Source organism: Cavia porcellus, unplaced genomic scaffold (genome assembly GCF_034190915.1).
Source record: "Cavia porcellus strain 051 isolate PalLab524CR breed Dunkin Hartley unplaced genomic scaffold, mCavPor4.1 scaffold_6, whole genome shotgun sequence".
NCBI lineage: Eukaryota > Metazoa > Chordata > Mammalia > Rodentia > Caviidae > Cavia > Cavia porcellus.
The window spans coordinates 15,856,893-15,871,900 of record NW_026947489.1 but is presented as its reverse complement, the minus strand read 5'-3'; the positions used below and the strand labels follow the sequence as shown (position 1 = coordinate 15,871,900).

Sequence of the window (15,008 nt, the reverse complement as noted above, 5' to 3'; positions counted from 1 at the left end):
TTAGAGGGGTCCCAGCTGCTCCCTAAAGGAGCGCACATGAGAAGGTACCCAGAGCCCAGAGCTGCCACTCCTCCTCTGGGGCACAGGGCTGGAGTGATGTGCAGCAGAGCCAGTGTTCTGTGTGCAGCGTGCCCGTGTGCTCATCTGCTGGCTGGCTATGGGAGCCCCGCAAAGCACCCACTTAAGGCCAGTCCAAGAACATTGACATGTCAGCTCCCTGAAGGCAGAGATTCTAGTCTTTCATCCACTACTGTGGCTTCATTACCTGCAGTGGTGTCAGGGAGACAGGGTGAGCCCTCAGATGTATTTCTTGTGTGAATTCAGGCCGTGTCAGTGCTCTACTGGCCTACGAGACAATATCCTTAAGTAGTTGACAGTTTAATTTTACACAGAAGATGTGATAACGTGGTAACACACAGGAATAATGTACTAATACTACTCTTAGTACACAATTTATACATTATAGAAGTCTGTGGCAGAAATCAGGAGAGGCCAGAAAAGGGAACAGAATGATTGGGAAAGACCCTTAGACAAAGAGTGAACATTTGGATAAAGATCTGAATTTGGCGGTCTAACGTTAAAAGGCTTCATTAATTATCACATTAGTATCATTTTAAAAAATAGTGATATCCTAACAGTAGGAGTGTAAATTGTCTTATTTTTGGAGAATAGTTTTAGAGATAGTTCAAAAGAGAAGAATATACAATTCTACTTTTAACAATTTAGTTTAAGGGAATAGTTAAGTCTTTAAACATGCTTATAATGGAAATAAGTTGGAAGGCCAAAAATAAGAAATGTTAGATTGTGATATGTCCATATGAGAGTATGATCAAACCATTAAATGTAATATTGTAGAAGCAACTTAATGAGATGATTTTTACAAATATCAAGTGAAAAAAGACAATACCAAGTAATATTTTTGTATTATAATTGGTGTAAGCATACAAGAAAACTTAGAAAGGTAGGAGCCTAATCATTAACAATTATTCTCTTGGTGATTATATTTTAGAAGACTTTACATTTCTGTTTTTTCATTTTTTATATTGAGCATTTTACTTGTGTGATAAAAGAGTAAAATTACTCCAAGTTTTTGATCTTTAGCCTGATCACTTTGGTAGGAACTAGTTCTCACGAGGCAGTTGGGGATTGTTCTAGGCGGCCTGGGGAAGTTGCCAGTCCTGGTTTTTATCGTCCAAGAGAGAGTCCTGACGGCCTGGGCACTTGTTCCATGCCATGTGCAGGAGCACTTGCCAGTCCTGCCTGTGTTCCCCCCAGGACTTGCCAGTGGCAGGTTGGTTTTCCTGCTGGGATGTAGTAGGCTAGCTGACCTAATGGATCGCTGTTAGGCTTACAGCTTGTTGGAAGTGGTGAGCATATCTTGTTACAAAGGTGGTAAAGCTCCAGTCAGCATTCAGGAATGAAGGACAGATGTTTAAAGGCGGGGTCTTTATACTTGGAGTTAAGTGTGGGATCTTGAGTTTGTTTGGTTTTCCTTTACAGGAGCAGAAGAAGAAAGATGACATGATTGGTAGTAAAAAACAGTTTCGACCAGAGGCCTCAAGTTCGAGTCGGGATTCTCTGATATCTCAGTCTCATACCTCACATAGCCTTCACCCGCAGAAGCCTCATTTGCCTGCCTCCCATGGCCCACAGATGCATGGACACCCAAGAGATAACTACAATCACCCCAACAAAAGACACTTTAGTAATGCAGGTAGGCCATTAAGTGGAGCTTTAAAAGAAGTGCCAAAAAACTCCAGTTGTTTCATTTTCCAAAGATTATAGCTGGACATTTGTGCTTTATTCACTCTAAGACTTTTAATTGTGCTTTCTTTCTTGGTGAGATAAAGCATGAAATTAAAGATCCAAAAGACACTCCAACTTTAAGAAGAACATTGCTACCATAAATAAAAGACAAATGGTAGACGCAGGGAAAAGTGTGTATTCTGTGATAGGTAAATGGTTTAAAATGCTAATATATATAAAGAAGCCTTGTTAAATTGGTGACAAAATATATCCAAATAGAGAAATGAGGAAAGAAGAATGAACAGAGTGAAGACAACCTGTGCAATGAGAGGAGATAAATATGCCTGATAAAGGGTTAACATATAAAGTATATCAGGAACTCAGTAGTAAGAAATCACCTGATCAGAAGTGGCGCAATTCTCAAAAAAAGGTGATAAGAGAAGAATTCTGAGATGTTCTAAGTTAAGTTGTAGGCAGAGGATGGAGGGAAGAAAGAGAGAGCAAAGGTGATGTTGACCTCCCAGCTTCAAGCTGGTCAGCAAAGGAAAGTAAAGGAGCTGCTCCATGGTCTTCCCCGTATGCTGAAGATTACCATTCAAGGCAGTTCACTTTCTGTGTTTGGAAACAGTCAACCAAGAAGCAGCAAAAACTTCTTTATGGACTAGTCTCCTGTCCCAGGACTTTGCCTACTTGTTGTCCTGCTCCTCTTATCTATAACCAGCGTAGATTCAATGTAAATAACCTCTGTGCTCCTCAGAATTTCATTTTAAAATGTCTTAGGCCCTTAAGTCCACCATACTGCTGGTGGCTTAGAGAATTTTCCCCTAGTCCTTTTTTTTAAAAAAAAAGAAAGAAAGAAAAAAGAAAGGCTGGCTTTAGCTCAGCGGTTCCTTTGATCAATCCTGCTTAGTCACTTGGGCTGGTGGCTTCCATTGGTCCGGTGGTTCGAGACCCGCAGGTGCTCTCCAGTCCTTTAAAAGAGAGAGAGAGAGAGAGAGAGAGAGAGAGAGAGAGAGAGAGAGAGAATTTTCCCAGGACTGGCCCTTTGACCTTTTGGCTAGCATCTGTGCAGCTTAGATAATTCTTTCCTTCAGATACTTCTCAGTTTCACAAGTTTGAGTTAACAGAAGGCATACCAGTGGCTGAGAAGTATATAAAAATGTTCAACATCACTATTCAAGGAAATATAAATTAAAACTACAGTAAGATACCATCTTACGCCTGCTAGGATGGCCATTATCAAGATGATAACAAGAGTTGGCAAGGATGTGGTGAAAAGGTAACCTTTGCAGTTTATGGGAATTTAAATTGGCACAGCCATTGCAGAAAAGTGTGTTGGGGTTGCTAACCAAACTAAAACTGGACCCACCATATGACCCCATAGCACTACTGGGTATACCATCTCCAGAGAGAGTGAAGGCAGTACAAGGGGTGATCAGAGCATATGGGGAGTGTTTTTTTTTTTTTTTTAATCTACTACTATAAAAGTCAGATTGCCATCAGTCTTCAAAATACTGCTCCTAAGAATGGATGTGTCCTGTTACTGTCACTTTCGAAAGCAGTTCTGAAAGTCCTCCTTCATGTCTCTATGAGTTGTGATAAAAATATTGTGAATGCTGCTGGCTGCTGCTGTCTGGTAGGAAGGTAGGTTTGTAAAAATAGTGTGATGTGTCCTGTCTGCCTTGTTTACCAGATCTGGGTTGGGTCACTTCCCCCAAATCAAAGTAGTTGTGAGAGGTGGATGTTTTGACTTGATTCCTGACACTGAGGCAGTTACAGCAGTGCAACTAAAGACACGAGTGTTTTTGAGGGCGATTAATTGCAATACATCTTTTACTGTAATGATTTTTTTTAAAATTTAAACTGTAGTTTTTATCGTGCCATGTGTATTGAAGAGATTTCTGTAGTTTGAGTTTATTTTAGCATGTTTATTCATAGTATGTAATATATAGGATCAACCCAAGTGTCCAACAGCAAAAGAGCTGATAAAGAAAACACAGCACATGTAACAGTGAAACACTATACAGCAGGACTGAAATCCTATCTGGGCGTGGTGGTGCACGCCTGTAATCCCAGCACTTAGGAGGCTGAGGCAGGAGAACTGCTGTGAGTTTGAGTTCAGCCCAGCTGAATAGCTCAAGACCACCCTAAACTGCATAGTGAGACCCTGTCTCTGAAAGCAAAAAAAAAAAACCTATCATTTCTAGCAATGCAGATGAACCTAGAGGACATTATGTTGAGTCCTAGAAAGGAGGCACAGAAAGACATACTGTGTGACTTCACTTACATAGGGAATCTGAAAAAGTTGAGTCAGTAGTAGAACAGTGGCTCCCAGGGACTGAGGAGCCAGGAGTGGATTCGGAGGAAATGGTGGTCAAAACTTCAATTGGGTATGCAGGATAAATTCAAGAGCTTAGTTGTACAAGTTGTGACTATAGTGTATTATCTTGCAAAACCACTGAGAGTTGTTAATGACCTCACCACAAAAAATAAGTATATGAAATACTGTGTATTAGATGGGTAAAATCTAACCATTCCATAATTGTACACATTTCAAAACATGTTGTACATTATATGTAGGTATACATAAAATTTTTGCCAAATATTCCTTAACTTCCGAACTCAGAATCACAGAATTTCTTATGTCATTTGCACAGGGTGACTGAGAAATATATCCATACTCTTAGATCCGGACATATTAGATATACTTACCTTTTGATATTAGACTGGTTTTGTGTGATTGTTTGATTGTTACTTATTTGCAATCTGAATCTTTCAAAAAGTCTTTTGCTTATAGCACTCTGCTGAAATGCTGGATTTCTTCCTTAGCCCTTTAACATGTTCAGAATGGGAATGTACTTTGCATGTCTTGCTGCCAGGAAGTTTGGATCACTGGTGTGGTCTATTCATGACTGTCCCACTTCTACCATCAGTGTCACAGGCTGCGTGATGGTACAGTCATACATGTCACTGATGGTTCGAGTCATTGGGAGCGTGTTAGTAGCTCAGTACTGTCTAGCCTGTGATCTACCTAAAGAGGGTCAAAGAAGAAAGAAACAGCGCTTAATTTATTCCAGAAATAAATGACTTGGCTTGAGTTGTAGGCATCTATACTGTGCCACAGGCATTGACACTCTGAAATCTTTCCACTTGATTCGAATCCCTCTTCAAGTTACCCTTATGTGTTGTAGCCACTTTTTGTTATGTGTGTGTGTTTTTTTAAAGTTAAATAGTTACAAGCCTTGTGGTCCTCTGATCCAATCCACTGGGATCAATAGTAAACTTCAGTCACTGGTCGACAGCACATTCTGTTACAGGATCAGGAATTGCATGGGTTCTCTGATGACATAGCGTGGCTATGTAGACAGTGCCAGGAGGCCAGCGGAAGAGGCCAAAATGAGTAGTGACGTTGATTTGTTGGCGTTTTTTTGTCTTGTATCTTGACGAAGGCAGCAGAAGGTGGATTTCCCACGACTTCACATAGTTCTTTCTTGTTCATTCCAGGTGTTAGTTTCCTAAGGTTCTATACAATAAAGTTCCATGAATTGGGTGACTTGATACTTCTTATTTTATTTTATTTTATTTTATTTTATTTATTTATTTTTTTTGTCTTTTTCATTTTTACCGGTACCAGGGATCGAACTCATGACCGCCTGCTTACAAGGCAGGTGCTTATGCCGCTGAGCTAAATCCCCAGCCCCGATACTTCTTATTTTAGGTCAGACATCTGTAGTGGAAGTGTCAGCAGAGTAGCTTCCTTCAGGGGCTTCCTTGACTTGCAGTGCCTGTGTCTTTACACGGTCTGCTCCTGTGTCTCGTGTTTCTTTTTGCCTTTTAAGAAAACCGTCTTGGTGAATTTAGGGTCCCGTCCAAATCTAAGGTGATCTCATCTCCAAGTCCTTAACTGCCTCTAAAAGAGCCGGTTTCTAAGTAGTCGTTGGATTGGTAGAGACATACTTTGAAGGCTGCAGTTCATTTATCACAGACTCCATCCCTGGGTTTCTGGGTCTTCACCACCCTTTCTGGGTCTAGTAAGTGCAAGTGTTTTTCTTAGAGAAAAGGGGAGGCTGCAGAAGTTAAAGAGATTCTAGTTCATCCGAATCCAGAGTTAGAGGGGTTACTTTTCACTGGAGAGGGGAAGATTCATTTTTTGGTTGTGGTCTAGGGGAGACTCATAGAATTAGTAGGTATGGTGGAGGGACATTTGAAGAACCCAGGCACAACTTGCAGTATCAGCAGAGCAAATGAACTTTGCTTATGTAAATGGGTTATCATCTTGCCACTGTAAAACTAGTAGTAGTATTTTCTCAACTAACTGTCCAGGTTTGGTTTTTTGAGTGCAATCTTTGAAGGATCTGTTGCGGGTTGGGAGGTAAGCAGATACAGAAAATGAAAAGCAGTAGTTCTTAAGATTTTAAGAGAGGAGGGAAGTGGCAAGTTTTCTTTTACTTGAAAAGTTGAAGGGAGAGGAGAAGGTTGGGACTCATTACTGGTGTGCTAATCAGCAGCAACAAAGCCCAAAAGGAGGAAAGTTACTGTTTGTAACATGTCAGCCTTTCCGGTCAGACTGTACTGAAAGTCAGACTCCGCTGTTTCTCCTAGTCATGAGATCACTCTTTTCCTGCAGATCGAGGAGACTGGCAGAGGGAAAGAAAGTTCACCTATGGTGCTGGCAACAACAATCCACCCTGGGGCAGTGACCGGCACCATCAGTACGAACAGCACTGGTACAAGGACCACCACTATGGTGACCGACGCCATGTGGATGCCCACCGTTCTGGAAGCTATCGGCCCAACAATCTATCCCGGAAGAGGCCATATGATCAGTACAGCAGTGACCGAGACCACCGGGGCCATAGAGACTACTATGACAGGTGTGCGGAGTTCTGAGGCACCAGGAGCTGGCTGGCTGGCTGTAGGAGGGAAAAACGGTGGCCTCCATACCTACATTTGCATGTCACTTAATTAACTCAGTGTCTTGCCTTGTGTCAGTCACAGTCTGATCAGATGGCCCTGCTACACGGGCATCTTCAGGGAGTCTTGATGAGAGCCAGCCGCTGTGTGCTGGGTGATGGTTAGAAATGGGAATTTTTGAGAACCTCCTGGGATTGGGAGTTCTGGTGTGGGCTGAGGAAGAGGAGAGATCTGTGATTCTTGATGTGGGCCCTAAGAGGCAGGCAGAGAGAAATGGAACAGACGTCTCAGGCTAAGGCCAGGAATGAGCTTCCAGGACCACCCAGAAAGTGAGCAGGTGGGGTGAATGCCAGGTTATAGGCTTTATATTTTATTCTTTGGGTCATAGGAAGTCATTTGTGGTTTATTTCACCTGAGCAAGAGAAGTGTTTTTGCATGCCTTTAAGGAAATCTACCAAGTAGTAGCCATAAAATACTGGAGCCAGCAAAAAAAATTGCTAAGCTCTGCGCTCAGCTCTCAGCCATGTTAGGTAGCCGGGATTCTGGGATGGGTGCCACCCTGTGGCCCCTGTGCCAAACAGCCAGAGCCTTTAGCAGCTGTGCCCTCTCCACTGCTGTGCAGCACTATCAGTGGTGTGGATGGTGAGCCTTGATCTTGAAGGGTGAGAGGTAGCAAGTATAGGAAGCTTTACCTGGTCTTCCTAAATGCAGGACTTGGCTAAGTATTTAATCTCTTCATAGTTTTGCTTTTCTCCGATCTTAATGAGAAGCTTGGTTTAGATTGTACTTGAATTTAAGGTGGGAAAATTGTGTCCACACATGTCAATGTCCTGGTATCATTTGGCAGATCTGGAAATCAGCGTAGAGTGGCTGCTTATCAGCTGTCTCCTTAGAAACCACTACCCCCCCCCCCAAAAAAAAAAAAAAAGACAAGAAAGGGAATCACCACTCTCACTGCTGCCCTCCCATGCTGTCTGACTCCAGTGGGCACCGGCCCTGCCTTTCTTTGTGACTGAACAGTTACTTTGGTGGTTCCTTTGTGTTGGTCTGTGTTTCTGGCTAGTATCATTTTTCTTGTGCTTGAAGGACTTCTGTTTTTCTATGGGTCTCCTAGTGATAAGTTCTCTCACCTTTGGGTTTGTGTCTAAAAAGGAGTTTATTGTGTGTAAATCTTTGAAAGATGTTTTTGCTAGGTATAAATTTTTAGAGTAGCAGTTTCTTTCAGTACTTTGTGTGCATTATTTGTTTTTTTTTTTTTTTTATTTAAAAATATGGAAGGCTTCACGAATTTGTTTGTCGTCCTTACACAGGAGCCATGCTAATCTCTATCATTCCAGTTTTAGTATATGTGCTGCCAAAGTGAGCACTGTGTGCATTATATCTGATGAAGAAGTTGTCATTTGAACTGGGATGTGACTCAGTGGTAGAGTACCTGCCTGGCATTCAGGAAGCCCCTGTGTTCAGTCCCTAGACTGCCAAAAGAAGGAAGGCAAAAAATCTATGTGTTCCTTATGTAATCCCTGTTACGATATTTTTAATCCCTGTTACGATATTTTTTCTCATATGCCTGGTGCTTGTAATTGTTGCTTGGATTTGGAGGTTTATCATTTCCATAAAATTTAGAAAATTGTTCAGTGTTCTTCATATATTTTTCTGGCACCCTAGCAAAATTCTAGTTTTACTTACATTTATTTTGCTTGGTGTTTTCTGATAGCTCGTTCAAAATTATTTCCTGATTTTGGTTAGTTTCTATTGTTACATCTTCAAGCTTAGTAATATTTTCTTTTTTAAATGTTTAACGTTATGGGACCATGCAGGATATTTTACATTTCAAAGATAGTAGTTTTATCTCTTAAAGGTCCTAAAAGTTGTATTTTGGGTGTCATCCCCCACCCTTCTTCCTCCTTCCTTTCTCCTCCTCCTCCTTTTTTTTTAAGTCTCCTGTGTGTCTTAAGTTTTCTAAATCTGGAATATAGTCATCAAAGCTGTCTAATTGTCTGCTAATTGATGTTATGTAAGTTTGAGTGGGACTTGATTGATCTTCTCATAGGCCTTATTCCCACTTTTACAATATCTATTGTACATTTTGGATTTTTTAAAAATTTTTAGAAAGGATAAAACAAAATAAAACAGAATAAAGCCAGTCAAAACAAAACAGTGTAAGTGATACAGGGTTTCAAAACATAGGAAATCAACAATGGCTATTAAAATGTCTCTTGTCTTCAAAATAGCTGCCCATGCTATCAGACATAGGAAAATCAAACAAAAAACACAACAGAGTAGAACCAATAAAAACAAAACGATGAATGCAGTTCAAAACAAGATAACAGTAAATCCAAAGTAGCTACCATAATATATCTTGTCTTTGAAATAGCTGCCCATGCTATCAGATCTAGTCCAACAAGACAAAACAGAATAAAACCAAAAAATGATACAGGACTTTAAAACAAGATAATAGGTAATTAACAAGGGCCACCACCTCCAAAAGGAGATCCTCCACAGGCGCTGCATTGCATGCTGCTACCCTCCAGATAGATGGTCAGACTTGGCTTCAGGCCTGCAAAGTCAGTGAAGCACTGAACACTGTAAGCATTAAGTTGTATTTTACTTCAGCAGCTGTCATCGCAGCCTGTGTGTCTCCACTCAGCTGGTTGCTTGTGCGGGAAGGCTGTGAGGATGGGAGGAAGTGGGGGATTCGTGGCTTTTCTTGTCTCCCAGCCTGTGTGCTGGGAGGGGCTTGTTGTTGGGCTGCCCTCCCCGAGGCCTGCACATGGTGCTAACTCAGAGGAAATGGCTGGCTTCTTGTTCTCCTTCATGTGGCCTGCAAATGGCGCTCTACATTTTGGATCTTATTTAACTCTTTCAGTTTCTTACACTAGGGAGGCAATATGATGTTTACACATGCCAGTCTGATCTGTTTAACTTATGAGTATGGCCTCTAGTTGCATCCATTTATCTATGAAGGCCTTAAGTTTGTCTTTCTTTGTAGCTGAGCACTACTCCATTGTATAAAAATACCATGTCTTTTTTTATCTGTTCCTCAGTTGATGGGCATTTGGGTTGTTCTCAAGATATACCTATTATAAATTGTTTACTATAAACATGGGAGCATAGCATATGGGTTTTTTTTTTTTTTTCTTGAGCAGTGTCTCTTCAAGTCCATTTTTTAGTCGGGTGGTTCATCCTTCTTGTTGTTGAGTTGTACAGATCTTGTTTTAATGGCATAGCAAGAAGTTTGTCAGTTAAAAAATCTGAATTCTCATTGAATGCCTGTTTCAAAGTAATTCTGTTGGGGCTGGGGATTTAGCTCAGCGGCAATAAGCGCCTGCCTTGCAAGCAGGCAGTCGTGAGTTTGATTCCTGGTTCCAATAAAAAAAGAAAAAGACAAAAAAAAAATCTGTTAATCTTTATTGTTGATTTAGTGTGTTTTTTGCTGTTACTGTTATCTTACAAAATAATTTATATGGGTCTTTTCTCCTGAGCTTGTTTAAAGGCTATGAAAATATTTCCAGTTATTTTCTGCGAGAGACAGTTTACAAAGTCAACAGTAACTGTTCACGTGTATACTTGCATTACTATAGAATTCTATGTCATTTCATAGGTTTTGTTTTTAAATGATAGCACACTTTCATTAAATGTAGGAAGAGACGGGCTCTGCAGAGTGAGTTTGGGTCAAGTAAAAGTAGGGAGAAAGTGTGAGGGTGGCCACCGTGAAGAGGGACACACTAGCCTCGTACGGTGCGTTCTGCCAGTAAATATAAAATGACTGTGTTACTACTGTTTTTTGGCCTTGAACTCACTGCACAGCCCAGGCTGAGTTGGAATTTACAGCAGTCCTCCTGCCTCAAGCTTCTAGACTTCAGGGATTATAGGGAGTACGCTACCATGCATGGCTAATTATTTTTGATTACTAGTTCATTGTGTACCTGAGGAAGCAGACCTTGAAGAAGTGGATGGGGGTGGAGGTTCTCGATGGCAGAGCCCCTGCCTGATGTGTGAGACCCTGGGCCCAGTCACTAGCACCATGTGAGAAGAGAGGTGGGTGGGCATCAGGCTTTGGGCATGCAGCTGACTGACCCTTGTATCTCTGTTTCAGACACCATCATGACTCCAAGCGGAGGCGATCCGATGAGTTTCGGCCTCAAAATTACCACCAGCAGGATTTCCGACGGTTGTCTGATCACCGCCCACCTATGGGCTACCATGGCCAGGGACCTTCAGACCATTATCGCTCTTTCCATACAGACAAACTGGGGGAGTATAAACAGCCGCTACCCCCACTGCATCCCGCAGCCTCAGATCCTCGCTCACCCCCTTCTCAGAAGTCTCCTCACGATTCCAAGTCTCCCCTGGATCACAGGTCTCCTTTGGAGAGATCACTAGAACAGAAAAACAACCCCGATTATAACTGGAACCTTCGGAAAACATAAAGGACAGCTCGGGCAGGAGAGAGCAGGAGTCATTAAGCACGAGGACGCTTTGGGCTAGTGGCCTGTTTCGGGACGGGCAGAGCTTCTGGACACACTGCCGCTGGCCTCACTGCTGAAGGAGCGCGTCAGGGAGTGGGAGGCCCTTGGCAGCCGGCGATGCTCTGGGTACCACTCCTGCACTTTGGCCCCACCCGCCTCCAGCCTGGCTCAGGCCTCCCACCTCGATGGGTGCTAGGAGGAGTTGTGACTTTTGCATACCAGCTTCATTGGTTGTTCTCCAGTGAAGGAATTGGGGATCTCTGAGTCGTGGATGTTTGTTGCCTGGTTCAGTGTTCCCAGGACCTCGGTGGGTGGTCAAGGGAAGGCGCTGGTGCATGAATGCTGCCGAGATTGCTGGACAGTGTGTGATGGGTTCATTATGATGTAACGGATGCTGCTGATGGGTGGGGCTGGGATGAGAGTGAGGCCTCACTAGGACTTGAAGGGGAGCAGGTGCAACCCTCCAGTGTGTTCGTGGGAGAAGTGAGGCACTAGGTCCATGTGTGAAGCCTACAGGGTGGGGTGGCGCCAGGATGCACTGAGGGAAGCACCGCCCCCTTGGCTGCCTCCTTGCCAACACTAATTTCCGTGCTGTCTGTACATTTCAAAGCCTCAGTCTCCTGGCTGGGCCTGCTTTTTCCCTCTGTGCTGGGGAGAGGCAGGCAGCAGTGGTGTCAGCGTGGGTCTTACTCGTCAAGGAGGGAGCCGCAGGGTTTCGGGTGGGATGGGGTAGGGTACTGTGGCGAGGGAACGGGAGTCCCAGGGCTGACTGCTGAGGTGCATGCCGAGAAGGGAAGGAGAAGGCAAGCAGAGGGCCTCGACAGCTGGCTAGCCAGCTGCTCACAGCTGGGGCGGGGACTCTCGGAAGGCAGTGGGCAAGTCGCCAGCACGGAGGCGCCTTTCAGTGTTGGAGTGGGTGACAGCTTCTGCTGCAGGTTAGTTCCCTTGCACGGCATGAAGAAGTGAAGTAGATAGAACCGTACGTCTCCTGGCATTGATGGGGTGGTCAGACAGAAATCAGTTACCTTTGGTAAGCAAGTGTCCACTGCTAGCTAGAGGTTGTTTTAACTCAGTTTCTTTTAGAATAAGATCTGTAAAGTATAAACCTATGTTAGTTATTTTCCAAAATAGGAAGCATCCAAGGACAGGGTAGCTCACTTAAGAGATGGTAGGAATCATGCTCAAGTTCAGTGAAGTAAGGACTGGGGGCCAGGTGGTTGCTTCATGACGCAGGCTCCTTTCAGTGTACTGATGCTGGGGCCTTACGAAAATCCATTTGCAGTATAGATTGCCAGTATTCTTAAAGCATCCAAAGCCTTTGTAGATGGAGGCAGAAACACTTGGCTTAAAGAACAGTGTGCCTCTAAGTGTCCAGACTCAGCAGTGAAGCCCTTGCCCTGGGCATGTGCAAGATTAAACCCACTGAGGTAACTCTGCTGGCCTCGTCCTGGGCAGCACCACTAGCGCCTCCACCAGGACCTGCCAGCAGGGTCTCCCAGGGACAGGCGGGGTGCTGTCTTCCTACCAGGCTTCCCAGGTAGGAGCCCGGGTCTTTGCAGCTTGTGCTGGAGGTTGGGCGACCCAGCACCTCTCGTTTCCTCATGGTACCTGGGCTTGCTGGCCGCGGCCTCCACGTTTATGTCCCACACCAGAGTCCAGTAACTGCTTGGAGAAGGTGGGGAATTCAGTCTGCCGTGGCCACACAGTGAGAAGGAAGGCAGAGGTGGAGCTGCCTGCTGATGCAAAGCCACTGCCTTCTGTTTTTCCTGCCTGAGCCAAAGAGCAAGGTTGGCTTGCTGGGTGCGATTGCTGCACTGACTCACCAAGACTTTTCTTTCCAGTTGTTGATAGGAAATGCAAGTTATTCCCAAAGATGAATCATCATGAGGAAAGACAAACTTCCTTGTGTTCACATGCAGGACTGTTAGTGCCATATGATGCAGCAGGAGGCAGTATCGTCCAGATCAGTGTTAGGTTGATTCTGAAACTGCAGTATACTCCAGGAAACACCTCTTTTTGTTAGGTGTTGAAGTATATCTGAAGAGTGGCTTGCTAGAAAGGAAGCACTTCCTCATTGATTGAAATCAGTATGAGTAGTGTATGCTCAAGTTGCAACAAAAGTTTGCACAGGTAGAAATCCTCCCACTTTAAGTGGGAGAAGCTGCCCAGGAGTTTGAGACTGTATTCCATGGAGCCTGGCTGTAAGCTCTTGCATCATTAGTGGAAATAGAATGTGTTGAGCGAGGAGGGAGTTACCATCACTGAAAGCCAAGGTAAACCAGGATGACCTGATGCACAGTAGCTCTAGGAGAGGACAAGGTGAAGCCCAGGCTGAGTGCTGGGCCCTCGGGGAGCCCGGCCTGGTGGCCCTGGGCCTGCTCTTCTGTTTAGTCATTCCGTAGCCCTTTAGAGGGTTATCTGAACATACCGCACGCTGCCCTGCAGAAGCTCTGGCCCTGTGTGCAGGCCTCGCGGTGCAAGGACGTTCATTAGGAGTTCACACAATGACACTGAAGTCCTACAGACCAAATCCACATGTCAGCAGGAGTGGTGGCCCAGGCCCAGCACTGTGGTCTGCTGGCGGGGGTGGCTGCGTGTCGAGGAGAGCCATGCCAAGGGTCCAGGCTGCTTTAGTCCATCTGTGACCCACTCATTGGGGACAGGTGGTTTTCTTTATTGTAAAATTGTGGACTTTTAAAACCTGTTGACTAAACAGTAATTAATTTATATTTGTGAAAATATGCCACTGTCCTAGTGATTTCTGATGTAAATAATGTTGTTTATATAGTATGTATTAAATTTTCCTACATTGTAAAACTGCTGTACTTTTGATTCTTATATATTAAAAAGTGTTACTAAGGAGTTTTAGCCCCGGCTCCCGTGTCGCCTTGCATTTCAGTGTGAGCTGTGACTGGACCAGGGACGCCATCTGCCTCCCGCTCCTTGTGCAGCCCTGGTCCTGGCCAGGGTTTTTGACAGCTTAGTTTGTGGTGCCTTGTCCAGGAGAATTTTTTCCCCCAGCCAGTATGGCTTCTGTTGTTTTTTCCAGGCCTTAACGTCACAGGTTTCCAAGATTTTCTGTCCCCAGCAAGCTGTTGGGAGGGTGATGGCTCCCCGGCAGAGCAGCTCCAAGCCGCAGCCTGAAGCCCTGTGTTCACCGCGTGACCTGGAGCTGCCCGGTCTCTCTGAGAGTCCCGGGGAACCAGCCGGGCACACCCCTCGTCCAGAGAGGAATAAAAACACCCTGTCTGCCAGTCCACAGAGTGGAGGGTGATTCAACAGTCGGGTTATAGATTGTGAAGGGGGAAGAGGCATTTTATAATGGAAACACTGACACTAATGTTCACTCTAGCAGATTGGCGCAGGGCCAGGCCCCTCCAGCAGGGCCCACACAGCAAGAGCAGCTCAGCCTGCCTGCTCCTACCTGAGGGCGTTCACGCCTAACTGAAAGCAAACTGGGGTCTTTGTCTCCACTCCCTCCCTCCTGGCCTTGAATTTGCTCTGTAGCCCAGGTTGGTCTCAGACTTGAAATCCTGCCTCAGCCTCCTAAGTGCTGGGACTACGGATGGCACCACCGCGCCCAGCTCCATTAATCCTGGACACGAAGTGGGCCTGCCTGTCCACCGAGCACAGCAATCAGCTGTAATTTCCCTGAAGCGCAGAGGGGCCTCGGGCACAGGGCCGGAGGAGGGCTGGGGTCTGCAGCAGGCGGGTGAATGATGAACTAAGAATTCTCGCTGCCCATGAGAAAGCTTGGCTCTGGGCTGCTGCCGTCCACCACTGAGCTGGGACGACTTGGGGAAACCTTAAGAGTGCTGCAGTCACCCACTTGTTAGGGTTTACAATAGCAACACACCCTCGAGACCCGGTGCTGCCAAG

General features: G+C 44.8%; 1 protein-coding gene and 1 non-coding gene across 13 annotated transcripts in view; one reads left to right on the top strand and one right to left on the bottom strand.

The window, feature by feature from the left end:
* Chd2 (chromodomain helicase DNA binding protein 2) overlaps positions 1 to 13,997 on the top strand; it is a 133,216-nt gene extending 119,219 nt beyond the window's left edge. For 10 of the 12 annotated variants that reach the window (XM_063249980.1, XM_063249977.1, XM_063249986.1 and 7 more), the window contains 3 exons: positions 1,501 to 1,714; positions 6,374 to 6,620; positions 10,757 to 13,997. In XM_063249980.1, coding sequence (XP_063106050.1) covers positions 1,501 to 1,714; positions 6,374 to 6,620; positions 10,757 to 11,090 — 795 coding nt within the window. In that variant the 3' untranslated portion in view covers positions 11,091 to 13,997. Of the gene's footprint in view, positions 1 to 1,500; positions 1,715 to 6,373; positions 6,621 to 10,756 lie in introns of those variants that run through there. The other 2 variants (XM_063249987.1, XM_063249988.1) reach the window with 2 other exon arrangements.
* LOC111758538 (U6 spliceosomal RNA) lies at positions 7,926 to 8,027 on the bottom strand. Its single transcript, XR_002792714.1, has one exon. It is a non-coding gene; the product is annotated as a U6 spliceosomal RNA (small nuclear RNA).
* Positions 13,998 to 15,008: the final 1,011 nt, after the last annotated feature.